Source organism: Leopardus geoffroyi, chromosome B1, assembly GCF_018350155.1.
Source record: "Leopardus geoffroyi isolate Oge1 chromosome B1, O.geoffroyi_Oge1_pat1.0, whole genome shotgun sequence".
NCBI classification, from domain to species: domain Eukaryota; kingdom Metazoa; phylum Chordata; class Mammalia; order Carnivora; family Felidae; genus Leopardus; species Leopardus geoffroyi.
This window is the reverse complement of record NC_059327.1, coordinates 42,935,071-42,955,021: the sequence shown is the minus strand read 5'-3', so window position 1 is coordinate 42,955,021 and position 19,951 is coordinate 42,935,071. Positions and strand designations below refer to the sequence as shown.

The window sequence follows — 19,951 nt, the reverse complement described above, 5'->3', positions numbered from 1 at the left end:
ATCATGACTTCAGCTGAAGTTGGACGGTTAACTGACTGAGCCACCCAGGCGTCCCCAAAATCTTGTGTGATCTTTTAATTTTCAGAAACATCTTGAAGGATAGAATGAAGACAAAGAAAATAGAGACTTTGATTGTGTTTCTTCCCATATACTTTCTTTTCCTCCTTCTCTTTTTTAATCACTGTCCCAGGCATGCAGTCATAATACTTATGCAGAAATAGCTTCCACTAACTAGTTTGAAGAATATTCAAATTTCTTAGTCACACTAGAACCACAATGACTCCAAATGGCATAATAGAGAGAAGCTATAAAATTGTGTTTGAAAGTTTATCAAAGTACAAAGAGATGATTCTTAGATATTAGACCACAAGCACCACTGTTAAATTTCTATAAAATTTTTTATTTAATGGTGATTTACATTTCTCAGTGGGTACTCTATATTAATTATCTTTTTATTTCTTTTTTATGTGTTTAAATGTTTAGGGGATTATTGCAGTTGGAGAACGTCAGTTATGGCATTGAACCATTGGAATCTGCAGCTGCATATGAGCATATGCTTTATCAAATAAAGAATAATAAAATTGAGTTTTTACCCTTACAAGAAAATTATCCCACGACCCAAGTGGTAGATCAGTCCTACCGGATACTTGTGAAATCAGAAGTAAGTAACCACTTAAATGTGATCTTCACTTGTGTTATCTTTGATAAATTTATTCACATTGGAATGTGTTACATTTGGAAAACAGATTTAAACTGATATTGATTATATTAAAATTTCAATTGTAAGATATTTATTTTAAGTATATTTTTGGGGTGCCTGGGTAGCTCAGTTGGTTGGGTGTCAGACTTTGGCTCAGGTCATGAGCTCACCATCCATGAGTTCGAGCCCCACATCAGGCTCTATGCTGCCAGCTCAGAGCCTGGAGCCTGCTTCAGATTGTGTCTCCCCCTCTCTCTGACCCTCCCCTTCTCACTCTCTGTCTCTCAAAAAAAAAAAAATGAATAAACGTTAAAAAAATTTTAAATATATTTTTATGTTTAGACATATGATATATAGAAAATGTAATAGATATAAACACACATAATTAAACAATAAAAATTCTCACATTTTCCTAATTGCAAGTATATTGATGCATATATATATATTTGCATTGTTATTGAATTAACATTCTACTAATATAATGTTACACAAATTTGCTGATTATTTCTTTCTCAGAATTTTCCTTGCCAATACATTTTTTCTTTGTAGCAAAGTGTTATTTTGATAGAAAAATTTTTTTTTTTTAATTTTTTTTCAACGTTTATTTATTTTTGGGACAGAGAGAGACAGAGCATGAATGGGGGAGGGGCAGAGAGAGAGGGAGACACAGAATCGGAAGCAGGCTCCAGGCTCTGAGCCGTCAGCCCAGAGCCTGACGCGGGGCTCGAACTCCCGGACCGCGAGATCGTGACCTGGCTGAAGTCGGACGCCCAACCGACTGCGCCACCCAGGCGCCCCTTGATAGAAAATTTAAAAGTGGAAAAGTGGCAAGAAATTGTCCTAAATCTCATTGTCTATAGACAGATAGTGCTTTTAGAGTATTGGAGTCTTTGTTCCAATTCTTTTAATATATCTAATTATAAATGTAGATCTATAAGTATATAGATTTTTAAAAAATTTATTTAAATTCAAGTTAATTAACATATAGTGTAGTATTGGTTTCAGGGGTAGAAGCCAGTGGTTCATCACTTATATATAACACCCAGTGCTCATCCCAACAAGTGCCCTCCTTAATGTCCATCACCTATTTAGCCCATCCCCCTACCCAACACCCCGCCAGCAACCCTCAGTTTGTTTTTTTAAAGAGTTTCTTATGGTTTGCCTCCCTCTCTGTTTTTATCTTATTTTTCATTTCCTTCCCCTATGTTCATCTGTAGTGTTTCTTAAATTCCACATATGAGTGAAATCATATGATATTTGTCTTTCTCTGACTGACATATTTTGCTTAGCATGGTACACTCACTCTAGTTCCATCCATGTTGTTGCAAATGGCAAGATTTCCTTCTTTTTGATCACTCACTAGTATTCGATTGTATATATACACCACAACCTTATCCATTCATCAGTTGAAGGGCATTTAAACTTTTTCCACTAGTTGGCTATTGTTGATAGCACTGCTATAAACATTGGGGTGCATGTGACTCTTAAATGTAACATAATTTAATGATAAGTAAAAATATGCATTATCCTTTTAATAGCAAACAGGAAATTTAAAATGCGCATTATCTTTTAATAGCAAAAAGGAAATTTCAAAGTGGAGTAAATTTCCTTTTTGTTGTTAAAAGGATAATGCACATTTTTACTTATCGGTAAATTATATTACACTTATTATTACTTTAAATTAAATATATTGGTTAACATCTATTAAAATATTAAATAGACACATATGTAAGGAAAATAAGAATGGATCATATGCCGTTTTCTAGAGGTAAATGAAATTGTGGAATCCACTGCAGTCATTTTGATGTGTACCCTTTTGTACTTAAATATGTTACAAAATTATGTCATATTTTGTGTTTTTATTTTTTTTAATGTTTATTTATTTATTTTGAGAAAGAGTGCTCATGCACAAGCAGGGGGGAAGGGCAGAGATAGAGGAGAGAGAGAATCCCAAGCAGGCTTTGCATTGTCAGCACAACCCCAATGCAGGGCTCAATCTAAGGAACTGTAAGATCATGACCTGAGCTAAAATCAAGAGTTGGATGTTTAACCGACTGAGCCACCCAGTCACCTGGCTTTTTGATATCTATCTATCATCTATCTATCTATCTATCTATCTATCTTATCTATCTATACATACATGTGTATATATATATATATATATATATATATATATATCCATATATATGGATATATATGAATCCCTGTCTACATATTCTCATCATGATTGGATATCACATTAAAGAGAAGCAGGGACGCCTGGGTGGCTCAGTTGGTTGAGAGTCTGACTTCGGCTCAGGTCATGATCTCAGTTCGTGGGTTCGAGCCCCACATCAGGCTTTGTGCCAACTGCTTGCTCAGAGCCTGGAGCCTGTTTCAGATTCTGTGTCTCCTTCTCTCTCTGCCCCTCCCCACTCATGCTTTGTCTCACTCTGTTTCTCAAAAATAAATGTAAAGAGAAGCAAAACAAAATAGTAATGAGTGGTACTTAAACTGAATTTATGATGAACTCCATCTCATTGTTGCTTTAATTTGCATGTATTTATTTTGTCAAAGATATTGGTACATATACAGATTAATAAAACTGCCCTTTTAGAAGCTCATAAAATTATAAAATATAATCATATATAGGGATGACCCCCAACTTTATGCCAGCTCTGGAAACCATCTGCATGTTTTAATACAACACTGAATACAATTGAAGACAATTTTTGCCACTGAAATAGAGTACTATCACATAGTAAATTGAAAAACTTTAAAGGATTCCATGAATACTCTTCTGTGGCAGAGGAAGACCCTAAGAGATGGACATAAGTTTGGAAAAAGACCCCCTCCAGTGAATCAGCAATAAGACAGAGATTAGATAAGATAGAGATAATATACCTTCCATTGCCTTGATTTGAATTACAAGTCTGTCCATTTTAGCCACAAAAACTTTGGCGAGTAACATAATCTATGTTTAAATTCCTTATCTGTAAAAAACTGATAATAAAAATAATATCTAACTCATACAATTATTTCAAAGATTAAGTACATTTATAGATAGAAATTCCTTAGCATAGTTTGTAGACAAGTAAAATCCCAGTAAAAATCACTACTACTATTATTTGATCACTATATTTTCTAATGTTGTGGGGAAAGGTAATTGGAAGTAATTATGGAAAGTTTGGGTACAAACAAAATGTAATAATGAAGTAAAATAGAGATAAACATTTCAGAACCTAAGAAGAAACCAGGGATGTCATTTCAGGACTGGAGATCAATATTTGTATGTATTTGGGAATTTTATATCTTTTATGAAGTAACTTGACAATTGCTTTTCATCCTGAATTTGATACACTTAAATCTATAGGTTTAGTTAAACATGTTTGCACATGACTAATGCTTTTATGAGCACAAAAAAAGAAAGTGAATATCTTCAGTCAAAGCAACAGAAAAAAATAACATAAAAGTTTCTATTTTAAGCATATTTTAACATTCATGAAAGTAAACACAGATACACTTATAAACAAGGTAAATACCTTCATTATAATCCAGAGTTTAAAAGTAGAAGAGAAACCAAACAATATACCATAAAGGTTTTATCTATTAAAGGAATATTAAACACATGTCTTTACCCCCTGCCCCTTTTTAAAAACCCACTGGAATGAAAAGGAAGTTTTAAACCAGCATAAACATACAAACACAAAGAAAACAGGAGAGGAGTATTAACAATGGACATTGGAGATAGCTGATTTAGTGCCCCAAATTTGAATTCTAAACTGGGTAATTGGGATAGGCTATTGGAAACTTGACATGTACTGCAGTACTATTCAAATGTTTTTGGAATTGCCTGTCCAGTTGCCCTAGGAAGTGATTTTAAAGGTGGGCCCAAGAAGATAATTCATTGAAAATAAGTTGTATAAGTATTTAGCAACCTTGGCTTCCTGTACTAATCACCTGGAGACTGACATAATTGAAAGCTGTTTTCTTTGGGGAGTCTCTGAAATGGGGACACCACACACAGATGTTCTATTGTATTTCCAGGTGGAAGAGGAATATCATACTGAAACTGGTGTGTTTAAATTAAACTTGGCACATTGGATATTGGGAACCAGGCTTACACATTCTAAGAATTGTATTGGAAGACCCCTCTTCAGGAAGGAATTAAACTAGCCAAAAGAATCAAAACTAATCATATCGACAGGGTTTTCCCTGCCAACAATCCAGACACATTGCTTTCTCTGAAAAAAATAGCCTATAAATTCCATTTATGGTCATAGGGATGTGGGAATAAACTGTTAAATACTCAATTGCTAATATATGAAGGGGCCCTAGACATATGATGAAACAATTTAATATGGAAGATAGAGACATGAAAAAACAAATTTTTAAAGCTTTAGGTATCAAAGAATACAGAGGGTGAAGAAAACAAAATGGTAATATCCTCAGAGGAATAAGGGAAAATATTTCATCTATAAATTTAAGAATAGAGTGCTATTTAAAAAATTACATTCAACCTGTAATTTTTCTTAGAAATTTAAAATTATGATAATAAAAATGAAAAAAAAAGAGAAACCTCAATAGGAAGTTCACAAAATAAAATTTTAGAAATCACACAAAAAGTAAAGTATAAAGACAAATGACAGGGAAATTTGAAAGATAAGAAATTAAAATAAAATAAGAATTCGGATGATACAATAGGAGTCCCAGTATGAATAAAGAGAGGAAATAAAGAGTTGAATAAATCACAAAATAATCCAAGAAAAATTCTCAGAATTATTTAAGATGAGTTTCTGTTCTGATATTTAAAAAATCGGGTTTCTTATATAGTCAAGATGCAGAATAGCCTGAAATTTCCTAGCAGCAATACTGGAAGTTGAAAGACAATACCACAATTACTTAAAGTGAGGCAAAGTGATTTCCAGTCTGTAATTCTGTACCAACCCAGAACTACATAACTGAAATTTTTTGATTGAAACTATTTCTTTTCCTCCTAATGTGACATGTTCTTACCCCCAAAATGAAACAAATAATTAAGCAGAAACAAAGAGACCCTAATCTCATCCTGATTGAAGATAGTAACCAAAAGCAATCACAACCAAATTCACAAACAATAGTTGCCAAATATCATGAACTTTCAACCAGATGAAAAGATGGAAGAATTGTGTAAGCAGCTGTCCTCAATCGGTATTTTTCATGAGAATCACTATTAGGTCAAATGTCACTAGATTTTAAAACAAACAATTCCCAACTCTCAGTGGCTTAACAGGTTTATGTCTTGCTCATGAAAATACCAAAGTGATGAAACTCTCCGGTTGATTCCCTTCCTAGCTTTGGCTCAGGAGTCCCCTACTAGGTTATTTGAATTTAGTCAAGAGTAAGGGGAGAAGTGTGAATGCATCCCCACCCCAAGAGTTGGGCCTGGACAGGTGTCTCATAGACATCTCTTCTCTTGGAGAAGGAAACAAATATCCTTGGATAATTGGCCATTTCTTATAATAAAACAAAAGTGTAATAAAAGTCACTAATCCCCACCCTTTGTTCAAGAATGGTTTGACTTGAAAGAACTACATATGTTGTAAAATAATAATAATTGGAAAGGAGTAAACATGGAGCATATGAAATAGAAGTATAAAATGTAAGGTGGAAAAACACAAAATCCAAAGTGAATGAAAAAACTTCTAGTTTATATTCATGTACTGCCTCATAGGTGCCACATATTGTTTTAAGAGCTTTACATATATCCTATCTTTCCAATTTTTTCAACAATTCTAAAAGTTGGTACTGTTACCCCCTTTTTCAGATTAAGATACAGATTTATAGAGTTTAAATTATTTTCCTAGGAAATTCTCTGGTAACATGTAGCATTAAAATTCAAACCCAGATAATATGACCATGACCCCAGAGATATGGTCTGTAGTACACTAAGGGCCTACCTTTATATAGTCTGTTTAAAAGATCCTTGGAAGTGCTCAGGAAGTAAATGTAAGAGAAAAAGCTATTTTTTTTTTTCAACGTTTATTTATTTTTGGGACACAGAGAGACAGAGCATGAACGGGGGAGGGGCAGAGAGGGAGACACAGAATCGGAAACAGGCTCCAGGCTCTGAGCCATCAGCCCAGAGCCTGACGCGGGGCTCGAACTCCCGGACCGCGAGATCGTGACCTGGCTGAAGTCGGACGCTTAACCGACTGCGCCACCCAGGCGCCCCGAAAAAGCTATTTTAAAAATGAAAGACATTGATAAGACTAACAAGAGAATAGACACCGTGAGATTACAGTCAGGTTTAAGAGAATAGAAAGCATTGTTTATTATATATAAACAATGGTAGAGAAAAACCTAGAATGTGTAATGGTGAATTTTATGTGTCAACTGGACTGGGATATATTGATCAGATAGTTGGTCAAGTTTTGTGGGTGTTTCTGTGAGGGCGTTTTTGAACAGGATTAACATCTAAATCAGTAGACTTTGAGTAAAGCAGAAATGCCCTTCATATTTGGATGGACCTCATCCAATCAGTTGATGTCCTGACTAGGACAAAAGGATGGACCATCCCACAGAATCATTCAGCTAACTGCCTTCAGATTGGAAATGTAGCATCAGCTGTCCCTGGATTTCTAGCCTACTGGCCCGTTCTGTAGATTTTGGACTTGCCAGCCTCTATAATTAAGTGAGCCAATTCCTTATAATAAATCTAATTATAATAAATTATAATAAATGTCTATATATACACACATCCTATTCTGTTTTTCTGGGGAATCCTGGCTAATGGAGTATGAATATGAAAGACTGATAATAGAAATTAAAGATAATTACAATTGTCATTCATGAATTAAATAGCACCCAAAGTATTCCAAGTTAGTAAAGAATAAAACTTCGTTGAATAGAAGAGTCCTGAATTTGAAAATTATCTCAAGAAACCCTGATAAAAACTGACAACACCAAGATATAGTATGGTTAATATGTTGGACTATATAAATAATGAATAATTCTATAGGAATCTTGGCATCAAAGAAAGTCAGCCACAAAGGTGGAAAAACTCAGACTGGTTTTAGCCTTTGCCAAAATTAAGTGCTGTAAGATAGTCAGGAATGTCTATATAAGGGGTGTAGAGAATGGCTTCCTTAGGAAATTGACAATATCCCAATGTTTTTCTACCCAGTCGAGTTGCCATTATGGTATAAAGACATTTTTATTTTCAAAAATTCTGACTATAGTATCTATGGGACTTTGAGGCATTATTACTTAAATCAGTACAGGAAAATAGGAATTGAATAAAACAATTTAACATATTTATGAAGAAATCCATATCAGTAGTTCCAGAAAAATCAGTTGGCAAAATTCAGTATCCATTCATGATAAAAATTAGGAATAGAAAACTTCTTTGACCCGATAAAGAACATCTATAAGTATCTACCTAACATAATGAATGCTAAGTGATAGAATGTTTTGCCCCTCTTATGGACTGCATGCTCTATCCCCAAATTCATATGTTAAAACTCTAACCCCCAGTAAGATGGTATTAGGAGGTTGAGGCCTTTGAAAAATAATTGGGGTTAAATTAGGTGGTGAGTGTAAGGCTCTCATGATGGGATTAATGCTTTTATTAAAAATTAAGAGACATGGATCTCTCTCTCTGCTCTGTTGTGTGAGCATATAAAAGGAAGATGGCCATTTGCAAACTAGGAAGAGTGGTCTCACCAGATACCACCTCTGCTGGTGCCTTGATCTTGAATTTCCCAGCCTCTAGGACTGTGAGAAATATGTGTTTGTTGTTTAAGCCACCTAGCCTGTGGTATATTTGTTACAGCATGAACTGACTAAACAGCCCCTAAAATTAGGAATAATTCAAGGATGTCTGCCTTCTCTACTTTCAGTCAACATTTTATTGGAGTTTCTGGATAATACAATAAGAAAAAAATGATAAATGGCATACATTTTTTAAAGGAAAAAATAACCTTATGTTTTTAGTGACCTAACTCTGTATATAGGAGATCACAAAGAAACTCTACCAAAGCTATCAGGAATGTAAGAGAGTCTAGCAAAGTCACAGGAAACAAAGATATTGATGTTGTTAAGATGTTCATTTCCCCCTAATTGATCTGTAGATTCAGTGTAATCCCAATCAAAATTCCAGAAAACATTTTTGTGAAAATTGGTTCTCAAATTCATAAGGACATGCAAAGATCCTAGAATAGTCACACAGTTTTAAAAAGAAGAACAAAATAGGGCCGTCTGGGTGGCTCAGTCGGTTAAGTGTCCGAATTCGGCTCAGGTCATGATCTCACAGCTCTTGAGTTGGAGCCGGCTTCAGGCTCTGTGCTGACAGCTCTCTTTGCCCCTCCCCCACTCGCTCTCTGTCTCTCTGTCTCCCAAAAATAAATAAACATTTAAAAAATAAATAAAAATAAGAACAAAATAGAGGACTCACATTACCTCTGTTTTTTTTTTTTTTTAAGGCCTAGGTAGTATATATTTTAGGCTCGTGAGGTATATGATCTATTGCAGCTACCTCACTCTACCTTTGTAGCATGAAAGCAGCATAAACAACATATAAACAAATGGGTGTGGCTTTATTCCAATAAGATATTTTTTACAAAACAGGTGGCCATACGTTGGGTTATAGTTTGCTGACCCCTGCTATAGAGATATATACCGTGATTGGTGTAAGCATAGACATTACATCAGTGGAACAGAATAGGTCAGAAGTAGACCCACATACTGATGGCAGATTGATTTTCCACAAAGGTGCTAGGGACTTTAAAAGGTTAAAGAATGATGTCTGCATTAAATGCTGCTAGAAGACTGGACATCCATATGGAATAAAATGAATCTTGACTCTTATTTAAAAAACTGAATTAGAGCATTGGCTTAAATATCAAAACATAAAATTTCTAGTAGGGAACTTAGGAGAAACCAAATTAATGAGCCATAAACATGTGAAAAGCTGTTTCACATTAAGCATCAGGGAACTGCCAATTAAAACCTCGATAAGATATCAGCACACACCAATATATAGAAATGATGGAAAAGACAATATCAAATATAGGCAAAAATGAAGAGCAATTGGGACTCTTATTCTGGGTGAAAATGCAGAATGATCAAACTACTTTAGAAAGCAATCTGGCACTTTTGTATTTACTTTACACACTCACAATTATCACATAACTCAAGTATTCCATCTTGATATTTACCAAGAACAATGAAAGAATATAGCTAACTGCACAAAGATCTGTGCATGGATATTCATAGCAGCTTTGTTTATAATAGCTAAAATGGGGGGCACCTGGGTTGTTCAGTCGGTTGAGCGTCTGACTTCGGCTCAGGTCATGATCTCATGGCTTGCAAGTCCAGCCCCACGTCAGGCTCTGTGCTGACGGTTCAGAGTCTGGAGCCTGCTTCGGATTCTGTGTCTTTCTCTCTCTCTCTCTGCCCCTCCCCCACTCACACTCTGTCTCTCAAAAATAAATAAACATTAAAAAAATAAAAAAAATTAGCTAAAATGGCTAAATAATCCAAATTATCATTGTCAACTGAGAAAGGAGCTGAAATAAAACAAAAGCATTTATTTGGGGTCTCAGAAATGCAATTTGGTGAGTACAGATTTGGGTAGCAATCCAATTGTCCCCTAGGGATCAAAAGTGAAGGTTTTATTTTAAAGGTGAAAGGGGATGCTTGCATATGTTGTTTACAAAGATTTTGGCTGTTGTTGGCAGAAAACTAAACTTGGCTAAACATAATTGGCTGCTAAGGCTGTCACTAAGCAAAAGTTTGTTACTATAGCAAGTTGCAGATGTTTGTGCAGACTCCTTGGAATATTTAAGTTTGGATCCAACTCAGAAATTTGTGGTTCCATCCAGTGAGGAGGTACATAAGGCCCACCTCCTTAATGGCCTCCCAGTTTCATTTTAAAACCCCTTGATGTAAGGGGTTTCATTTTAAAACCCCTTTATTTCACCTTTCACATCATCAGCAGGTAAATGTATGAAAAAGTTGTGGTGTATTCCTAAAATGGTGCACTACTTAGTAATAAGAACTGATGAATTACTAACAATCACAACAACATGGGTGAATTCTGAGTGAAAGAAGTCCGGTATAAAAGTACACATCATATGATTCCAGTTACATGAAATTCTCTACCCTGTGGTGAGAAAATCAGATTATTGCTTGCCTTGAGCCATGTGGGCAATTGACTGAAGAACATGATAGAAATTTTCTTTATCTTACTTATGGAAATTATTACACGGATATTTACATTAGTACTAATTCATATAACTGTATTCTAAAAATGGATGCATTCTATTGAGTGTAGCCACAAGTTAATATAGATAATAAAAATAATGAGAAAATAGAGGCAAACATCTGGTGTAAAATTGATGGGGATTTATTTAGTTTGAAGGTTGCAGAGGGAGGGTCTTGGAGGAAGGTTTTAAGAGGAAAGAAACATGGTTTCTCTGGTAACTTTTTGAGGATTCTAATGATTAAGAATATAGGTAAAAGCTTCTGATTTGTTCCTAGAATTTGTATTTGGAATCTCACCTGCTTATTTATTCAGTGGGCATTTATTCTTTTATTTTCCTATTATTTATATCTTGATGAATCTGTATTTATATGTATCTATACCTCTCTTTGTGTATGTATGTCTATATATATATATATGTATACATATTTGTGTATAATGTAGATGATTACAAACAATATAAGAATTAAAAAAATGTTTTATTTAACTGATGTCCTCTGTTTCACAGAAAAAATCAGATGTTGAGCTATTGAAAAGAATTCTGAAAATTCAAATCATTATGGATAAAGCCTTGGTGCGTATTACTGATATATTTCATCATATCTTTGTCTTATGTTTAAATTCAAAGGGAATATGAAAAAGAAACTTCCCTTGGTTGCAATACAGGTATTATCCTCTGTTCACATTATGTATCTCTGTATAGCAAGACATAAAAAAAATGTTGTCTATTGGTTTTACATTGACATATGGGGACCAATATTTATGATGTTGATTTCCAAATCATTATAGAATTCTAGCAATAATGTACAGATATGTATGTATGGAAGGGTTCTACTACACTAAATCTGTTGGATTACAGCTAGCTATAGAAATTTCTGAATCTGCTCCAAATTGTGGTAAACTCTTTTCCTTAAGTAAGTTTCCATTTTAAAACAAGCTATTTTATTACTCAATTGGAGATCCTTGATAAATATTATCTTTTATAAGATTATGTGTACAATTGCTTGAGTTCTCTAGTGGAAGTTTCGTATTTCAAAAATGAGGTTTATTCATAGGAATATTTTTTTAGTTATGGAAATTTTTGTTTATGTAATCAGTTTGAGTAAAGTCATATGAGTAAAAAATTAAAAGATCAGATTTGTCCATTATCACTGATATTTTTGCGTAAAGTGTCTCAGTGAGTGTCATAATGTCATAAAAGGAAATATTTAGGTCTTTAAATAATTTTTAAAAATCAGTAACTTACTGTAAAGAATAGATAGACAAAATAAATAAATAATAAAAAAGCACATATAGTTTTATTACCAGGTGATAAATCATATGCACACATCCTGTTTTTAATGTGTGCATGCATATTTGTATGTATTCATATACCTTGTTTTATATATGCTATTTTGTAAATTAATTTATAATGCTTTATTTCCCACTTATTAATGAAATATATTATTTCAATTTAATTTTGATGTTCACAATATCCAATTAATAAAATATTTAATATAATTTAATCTGATTTACTAGCTAATGCCCTTTGGGAACTTTTTTCATTTTGTTTTAATGATTCAAATTATTATTTAAATTCTAGTTAGTTAACATATAATGTAATATTAGTTTCAGGGGTAGAAGTTAGTGATTCATCACTTATATAATGCCCAGTGCTCATCACAAAAAGTGCCCTCCTTAAATACCCATCACCCATCTAACCCATCCCCTACCCAGCTCCCCTCCAGCAACCTTCAGTTTGTTCTCTATGCTTAAGTGTCTCTTTTATAGTTTGCCTTTCCCCTATGGTCATCTCTTGTTTTTTGTTTTTTAAATTTCACATATGAGTGAAATTATATGGTATTTGTTTTTCTCTGACTTATTTTGATTAGCATAATACACTCTAGCTCCATCTACAGGTTGCAAATGGCAAGATTTCATTCTTTTTTATGGCTGAGTGTATATATATATATATATATATATATACACATATATATGCATATATATGTGAACAATATATATATGTAATATATATGAATATATATGTGAACAATAGCCAAGTTATGGAAAGAGACCAAGCATCCATTATTTATTAATGGATACAGATGTATGTACAAAGATGTACATAGATGTACATGTACATGTACATGTACAAAGATGTACATAGATGTACATGTACATGTACATGTACAAAGATGTACATAGATGTACATGTACATGTACATGTACAAAGATGTACATACATCTGTATCCATTAATAAATAATGGATGCTTGGTCTCTTTCCATAACTTGGCTATTGTTCCCAATGATGCTATAAGCTTCAGGGTGCATGTATCCCTTTGAATCAGTATTTTTGTATGCTTTGAGTAAATACCTAGTGGTGCAATTGCTAAGTCATTGGGTAGTAGTATTTTAACTGTTTGAATAGTCTCCATACTGTTTTTTCAGAGTGACTGAGCCAGTTTGCATTCACTCCGACAGTGTAAGAGGGTTCCCCTTTCTCTGCATGCTTGCCAACACCTGTTATTTCCTAGTATGTTAATTTCAGCTATTCTGACAGGTGTGGGGTGGTATCTCATTGTGGTTTTGATTTGTATTTCCCTGTTGATCATTGATGTTAAGCATGTTTTCGTGTGTCTTGTTAGCCATCTGTATGTCTTCTTTGGAAAAATGTCTATTCATGTCTTCACCCATTATGTAACTGGATTTTTTTGGGAGGCGTTGAGTTTGATAAAGGTTCTTATAGATTTTGGATACTAACCCTTTATCAGATAGGTCATTTGCAAATACCTTCTCCCATTCCATAGAATGCCTTCTAGTATTGTTGACTATTTACTTCCCTGTGCAGAAGCTTTTTACCTTGATGAGGTTTCAATAGTTCATTTTTGCCTCCAAGATGTGTCTAGTAAGAAGTTGCTACAACCTATGTCAAAGAGGTTGCTATCTGTCTATCTGTGTTCTCCTCTAGGATTTTGATGGTTTCTTGTCTCACATTTCGATCTTTCTTTCATTATAAATTTAGTTTTGTGTAGGGTGTAAGAAAGTGGTCCAGTTTCATTCCTCTTCTTGTTGCTGTTCATTTTACACAACATCATTTGTTGAAGAGATTGTTTTTCTCCCCCGTTGGATATACTTTCCTGCTTTGTCTAAGATTAGTTGACCATATAGTTTATTCTTTTTCTTATGGGCTCCTATGATACCAATGTTACTATCCTTTAAGAAGTCATTGAGTTCCCAAATCTACATTCATGATCCAGCACCTTTCGTTTCCTCTTGTTTTCAGCTTCATTATTTTCCATAATTTCATGTTTCATCATTTGTTCTTTCCACTGATTCTTCCATCCTTGTGCTCATTACATCCAATTGGTTTCACATCAGTTACAGTATTTCTTATTTCATTCTGAAGTTTTTAGGTCTTTTATCTCTATAGAAAGGACTCCCTGTGTCTTTTATGCTTTTCTCAAGCCTAGCTGGTATCCTTATGACTGTTGTTTTTAAATTCTGAGTCAGACATATTATTTATATCTGTGTCAATTAGATCCCTGATCATGACCTTTTCTTGTTCTTTCTTTTGGGATGTATTCCTCCATCTTGGCATTTTGTCTAGGTCTGTCTTATCCTGTGTGTTAGGAAAGCCTCTTATGTTTCCTGCTCCTGGAAGTAATCGCTTTATTAAGAAGAAGTCATTTACTGTCCAGGGCCTGATGCCTCAGGAAGTGTTTCTGGCATATGATGTGTGCACTTTGCTGCTGTGTTTGGTTGCCCTTTCCTTCCGTTCATTTCTTGGCAGAGCTTTTCCTTGCCTGCAGTGGGGAGTGTCTGGACCTTGTTCAGAGTGTGGCAAGTTTTAAAAGCTGTATTGAAAAGAGGCCTGATCCTATTTCCACTAGAGCTCTCTCTCTCTCTCTCTCTCTGTCTCTCTCTGTCTGTCTCTGTGTGTCTGCCTGTCTGTCTCTCTCTCTTTCTCTCCTCTCTCTCTCTGAAATCAGGGATCCTTCCCCTCTGCAGCACCCATGGTTCTGATCCCCCCCCCCACCAGCCAAATCACATCTCTGCACCTCCTGCCCTATACAATATGGCCTCTTCTCTCCCTAGTCAGGCAGTTTGTTCTGAAGGTCCTCAGATATATTTCTTGGGTGTTCAGAATGATCTGATATTTATCTAGCTTTTTCCAAAGGAGGAGATAAGCATAGTGCCCCCAAGGGCTGCTATTTAAATCTAAATAGCCTTTTTTTCTTTCTCCATTTAGCTGGATACTCTTACTATTCCAATAAGAACAGAAGGCATTTTCAATGCAAATGACATGCAAAACAAAACAAAGAAACCCCAAAACAACTACAAAAAATTCCAAGAGTTCCTTAAAATATGCTATGATTAGTATTTCTTCTTTTATGTTTGGTTTATCTGTCTTAAATTTTGAAGTATAGCTTTGTAAACAGAATATTGATAGGTCTTTTTTTTTCTCTGCTCAGATAATCTCTGCCTTTGCAAACTCTTGTGTTTACTGTTAATTTGTCTGCTTGATCTATGAATGATTAAGAGAACTATGTAAAAATTCCTATGATAGTCAATTTCTATTTATAATTTTGTTAAATTTTATTTTATACATTTTGTTGCTATGCTATTATAGTCAAATTTAAAATGCTTTCATGTTTCTTGATAATTGAATATTTTTATCAATGCATTGTAATAATTATTATGTCCATTTTTGCTTTGTTTTTTCATATTAATGTAACTGTTATATTAAGTAATATAACTATCATATAACATACACTTTTTGTCTATTATTTTACTTGTATATATTTTCATGCTTTGACTCTTAATATCTCTATGTACTTATAATTTAGATGTTTTTATTTTAATTTGCACATAGTAGATTTTAATAGTCTCTGTCATTTGCCTACTATTTGGTCTGTTGATAATTTGTGATTATTGACATATATGGTTTTATTTCCATACTCATATTTTTTATTTCCTTTGTCTTGCTTTTCATATTTTCAGTTATGCAAAGGATCAGTCACCTTCACTCATACCACCCATGCTGCACTGTGTAAATATACAGTATCATTTATTGTGAAAGGTTATATACAGAGAAATAGCAAAGTATAAATAGTATTTATTTTATTAAAAAAATTTTTAATGATATTTATTTTTGAGACAGAGAGAGGGAGAGAGACAGAGCACAAGCAGGGGAAGGGCATAGAGAGAGGGAGACACAGAATCCAAAGCAGGCTCCAGGCTCTGAGCTGTCAGCACAAAGCCCGAAGCGGGGCTCAAACTCAAGGGCCATGAGATCATGACCTGAGCCAAAGTCAGGCACTTAACCAACTGAGACACTCAGGCGCCCCATAAATAGTCTTTAAAGACCTAGGAGGATAACATCTTTTGGCCATATCAGAGAACTCTATCCATCACATTTGATTTTCTGTTAGTAGTCTTCTATAGATTTGTTGGAAATTATTGAAGATACCAAGTTGCCAATTTTATGTTTTCAGCTAACACCTACAAATGTGTGCACACATAATTAGAAATATTTAGAGAAAATATGATTTCTGTTTCTTTGAATGGACATATTCTTGAAATTATTTCACTATTATGGCCTTCAGAGCTCTGTGTTTAGAAAGTACACTCCTTATCCAGGATATATAGTCATGTCATCTTATTTGGATGAAGGCAGATGATGGCAGCATACTATAGCAGAAAAAAAAAGACAGTAGTTTAGTTAGTTGGAGACTTGAGTTCTGCTTCTTATCCTTTTGACTATTTTCTGTATATGTAAGAGATGATCACAATCTTCTTACTTTAAAATTTTTTTTTTTTTTCAACGTTTATTTATTTTTGGGACAGAGAGAGAGCATGAACGGGGGAGGGGCAGAGAGAGAGGGAGACACAGAATCAGAAACAGGCTCCAGGCTCTGAGCCATCAGCCCAGAGCCTGACGCGGGGCTCGAACTCACGGACCGCGAGATCGTGACCTGGCTGAAGTCGGACGCTTAACCAACTGCGCCACCCAGGCGCCCCCACAATCTTCTTACTTTAAGGTTACATTCTCTTACATTCTGTATATGTAAGAGTTCTGCTTCTTATCCTTTTGACTATTTTCTGTATATGTAAGAGGTAATCACAATCTTCTTACTCTAAGGTTATTGACTAATATGTAAAGTCCCTAGGTTTATGCCTAAAACTTATGAAGCACTTGATAATAATTCTATTTTTCCCTTTCACTTGAGCATTGCATTATTTTAACATTTTGTATCCATTTAAAATGTGTTAGTTTAGTAATTTTCATTAGTGATTAAGAAACAAAATTTGTATTTCAGTTTGATTTAATGGGCTCTGAAGTAGCAGCTGCAACTGAGAAAGTTGTCCATATCGTTGGTGTAATCAACACTGTAAGTATTCATGTTTCATTTAAATAAGAAACATTCCATATTAATGCAGTAATATTGTTTGTATATGTAGCATTTCCAGGTTTTTTGAAAGTATAGTCCTACCAACTAGTTTCATCCACCAATGGATTTCATCTCCAAAAAAGTGTAAATTGAATATATATTAGCATTATGTATAGAGATGTAATGTTATATTTATGATAACCTAAAACTGTATATTATGTATCTTCTGTTTTCAGATATTTTCCCAGCTTAAAGTGACAGTTATGCTAACTTCTTTGGAGCTCTGGTCTGATCAAAATAAGATTTCGCTTAGTGGGGATGCTAATGAAGTACTACAAAGATTTGTGTCATGGAAAGAACAATTTTTGTTTCAGAGGTCCCATGATATGGCATACTTATTAATGTAAGTATCTTATTTTCATTGATATAGGGTTTATCAAATTATTTAATATGCTAGCTATCAATATTATATACAAAATATGTTATGCATTTATGACAAGACACCTCAAAAAAAGATTGTATATATACCATATTGACAAAAAGAAAAATATAAAAATCTGAAGACAATGTAAGACACTAAGTCATAGTAAGCCATTATTAGAGTAGACTGTTTATCTATGGAAATGTAATAAACTTGAAAATTCAGAAAACCTTGAGATAAGCATGGGGCCTCAATGATTTTAAAGATTTTTTCAGAGGTAAATAATTGAAACCATTATTTTAACTTTAAATACAAAGTACATTAGTTAACAGAATGCAATAGTTGCATATAATGCTGGTTAAAATAATATATCAAAATAGTAATGTGGTTACCATCTGGTATATCTATACTGACCAAAGGAGTAGCTATTTAACTACTTGCACTATTTCTTTCAAGAGTATATATGTTTTTTTGTTTTAATTATTTGATTATTTAGATGCAAATAATAAAAACAGTTCTGAACATCTGAATAATATACAATAGATTTATAAATCTATTGATGTTTCCTGTGGAATTTAAGGGCAGGTTTGGGGACTCAGGAGCTATAATAACTAAGGATTGAAATGTATAAGGACACTTTCTACATTCTATCTCTTTTTTTCTTTTTTCTTTAAAATAATTTTTTTAATGTTTATTTTTGAGAGAGAGAGAAAGAGAGAGAGCACAAGCAGGGGAGGGGTAGAGAGAGAGCGAGACAGAGAATTCGAAGCAGGCTCCAGGCTCTGAGCTGTCAGCACAGAGCCCAATGTGGGGCTTGAATCCACCAACTGTGAGATCATGACCTGAGCCAAAGTCAGAAGCTTAACCAACTGAGCCACCCAGGTGCCCAATTTTTTTTTTTCTTAATGAGTCCACTGCATATTCTGTCTCCTTGTCTCCCGGTCCTCCATTCCAACATTTTTTAGATACTGTAGGGGTTCACTATGTGCAAATCATGGAAGTAAGCTATCTTGGCTTGTACGTCTTAGGACTATATCCATCCAGTGATGGCAACAGTGATAATTAGTGTTTTGGAAGGATTAGGCACTGCTGGGTTTTGAGCTGTATACCATATAATGTTAAAGTAGACTTTAGAACTTAACTTTGTAGGAACTGTGTAGGAACTGTAGGAACCATAGGAACTGTAGGAAACATAGCTTTAGGGACACCTGGATAGCTCAGTAGGTTAAGTGTCTGATTTCCGCTCAGGTCATGATCTCATGACGGGTGAGTTCAAGCCTTGCATCAGGCTCTGTGCTGAAGTCTGGAGCCTGCTTGAAGCCTGGAGCCTGCTTCAGATTCTGTGTCTCCCTCTCTCTTTCTGCCTCTCCTCCACTCAGACTCTGTCTCTCTCTCTCTCTCTCTCTCTTAAAAATAAGTAAACATTAAAAAAAATGTTTTAAACAAAGCTTTATTGAGAAATTTAATTCTTAAAAGTCATTAAGTCAGTAATAATTTAAAATGCATTTATTCAGAAGAAAAAGTTTATTATATGAAAATGTATTATTTATTATAGTTACAGGAACCATCTTAATTATGTGGGAGCAACATATCATGGAATGGCATGTAATCCAAAGTTTGCTGCGGGAATTGCTCTGGTATGCATTTTATTCCCATGTATTCAGTAATTATTTCATGCATTAAAAGTTAATATCTACTTCAAGAAACAAAATATGTATAGTTTTCTACCATGCTGTTTTGACAAATTTTTATAAAATGTTTTTTTTTGTTAGATTTGAAACTCAAATGTTATAATTTCTAAAGTCTTTTGCTATTGTGGTAAAATACACATACCATAAAACTACCATTGTTGCTAGTTTTAAGTGTACAATTCATTAGTACTAAAGTAAGTTCACATTGTTGTAAAGCAGATCTCCAGAACTTTTCATCTTACTTAAATAAATATTTGTACTTTTTGACCAACATGGTCCTATTTTCCACTTCCTATTTCCAATCTAGCCCCCAGAATCCACCATTCTATTCTGTTTCTGTGAGTATGACATTTTTAGATTCCACATATAAGAGAGATCATATAATATTTGTCTTTTTGTGTCTGGCTTATTTCACTTTGCATAATTTCATCCAAGTTCATCTATGTTGTTGCAAATGACAGAGTTTCATTCTTTTTATGGCTGAATAATATTCATACAAATACATATATATGACATTTTTTTATACATTTATCTGTCAATGGACA

General features: G+C 34.1%; 1 protein-coding gene across 6 annotated transcripts in view; it reads left to right on the top strand.

Moving 5' to 3' along the window:
* Positions 1-19,951, top strand: part of LOC123588620 (A disintegrin and metallopeptidase domain 3-like) — a 151,853-nt gene that overhangs the window by 41,189 nt on the left and 90,713 nt on the right. For all 6 annotated transcript variants that reach the window (XM_045459806.1, XM_045459802.1, XM_045459804.1 and 3 more), the window contains 5 exons: positions 484-661; positions 11,431-11,496; positions 17,223-17,294; positions 17,531-17,697; positions 19,271-19,352. In XM_045459806.1, coding sequence (XP_045315762.1) covers positions 484-661; positions 11,431-11,496; positions 17,223-17,294; positions 17,531-17,697; positions 19,271-19,352 — 565 coding nt within the window. The remainder of the gene's footprint in view (positions 1-483; positions 662-11,430; positions 11,497-17,222; positions 17,295-17,530; positions 17,698-19,270; positions 19,353-19,951) is intronic.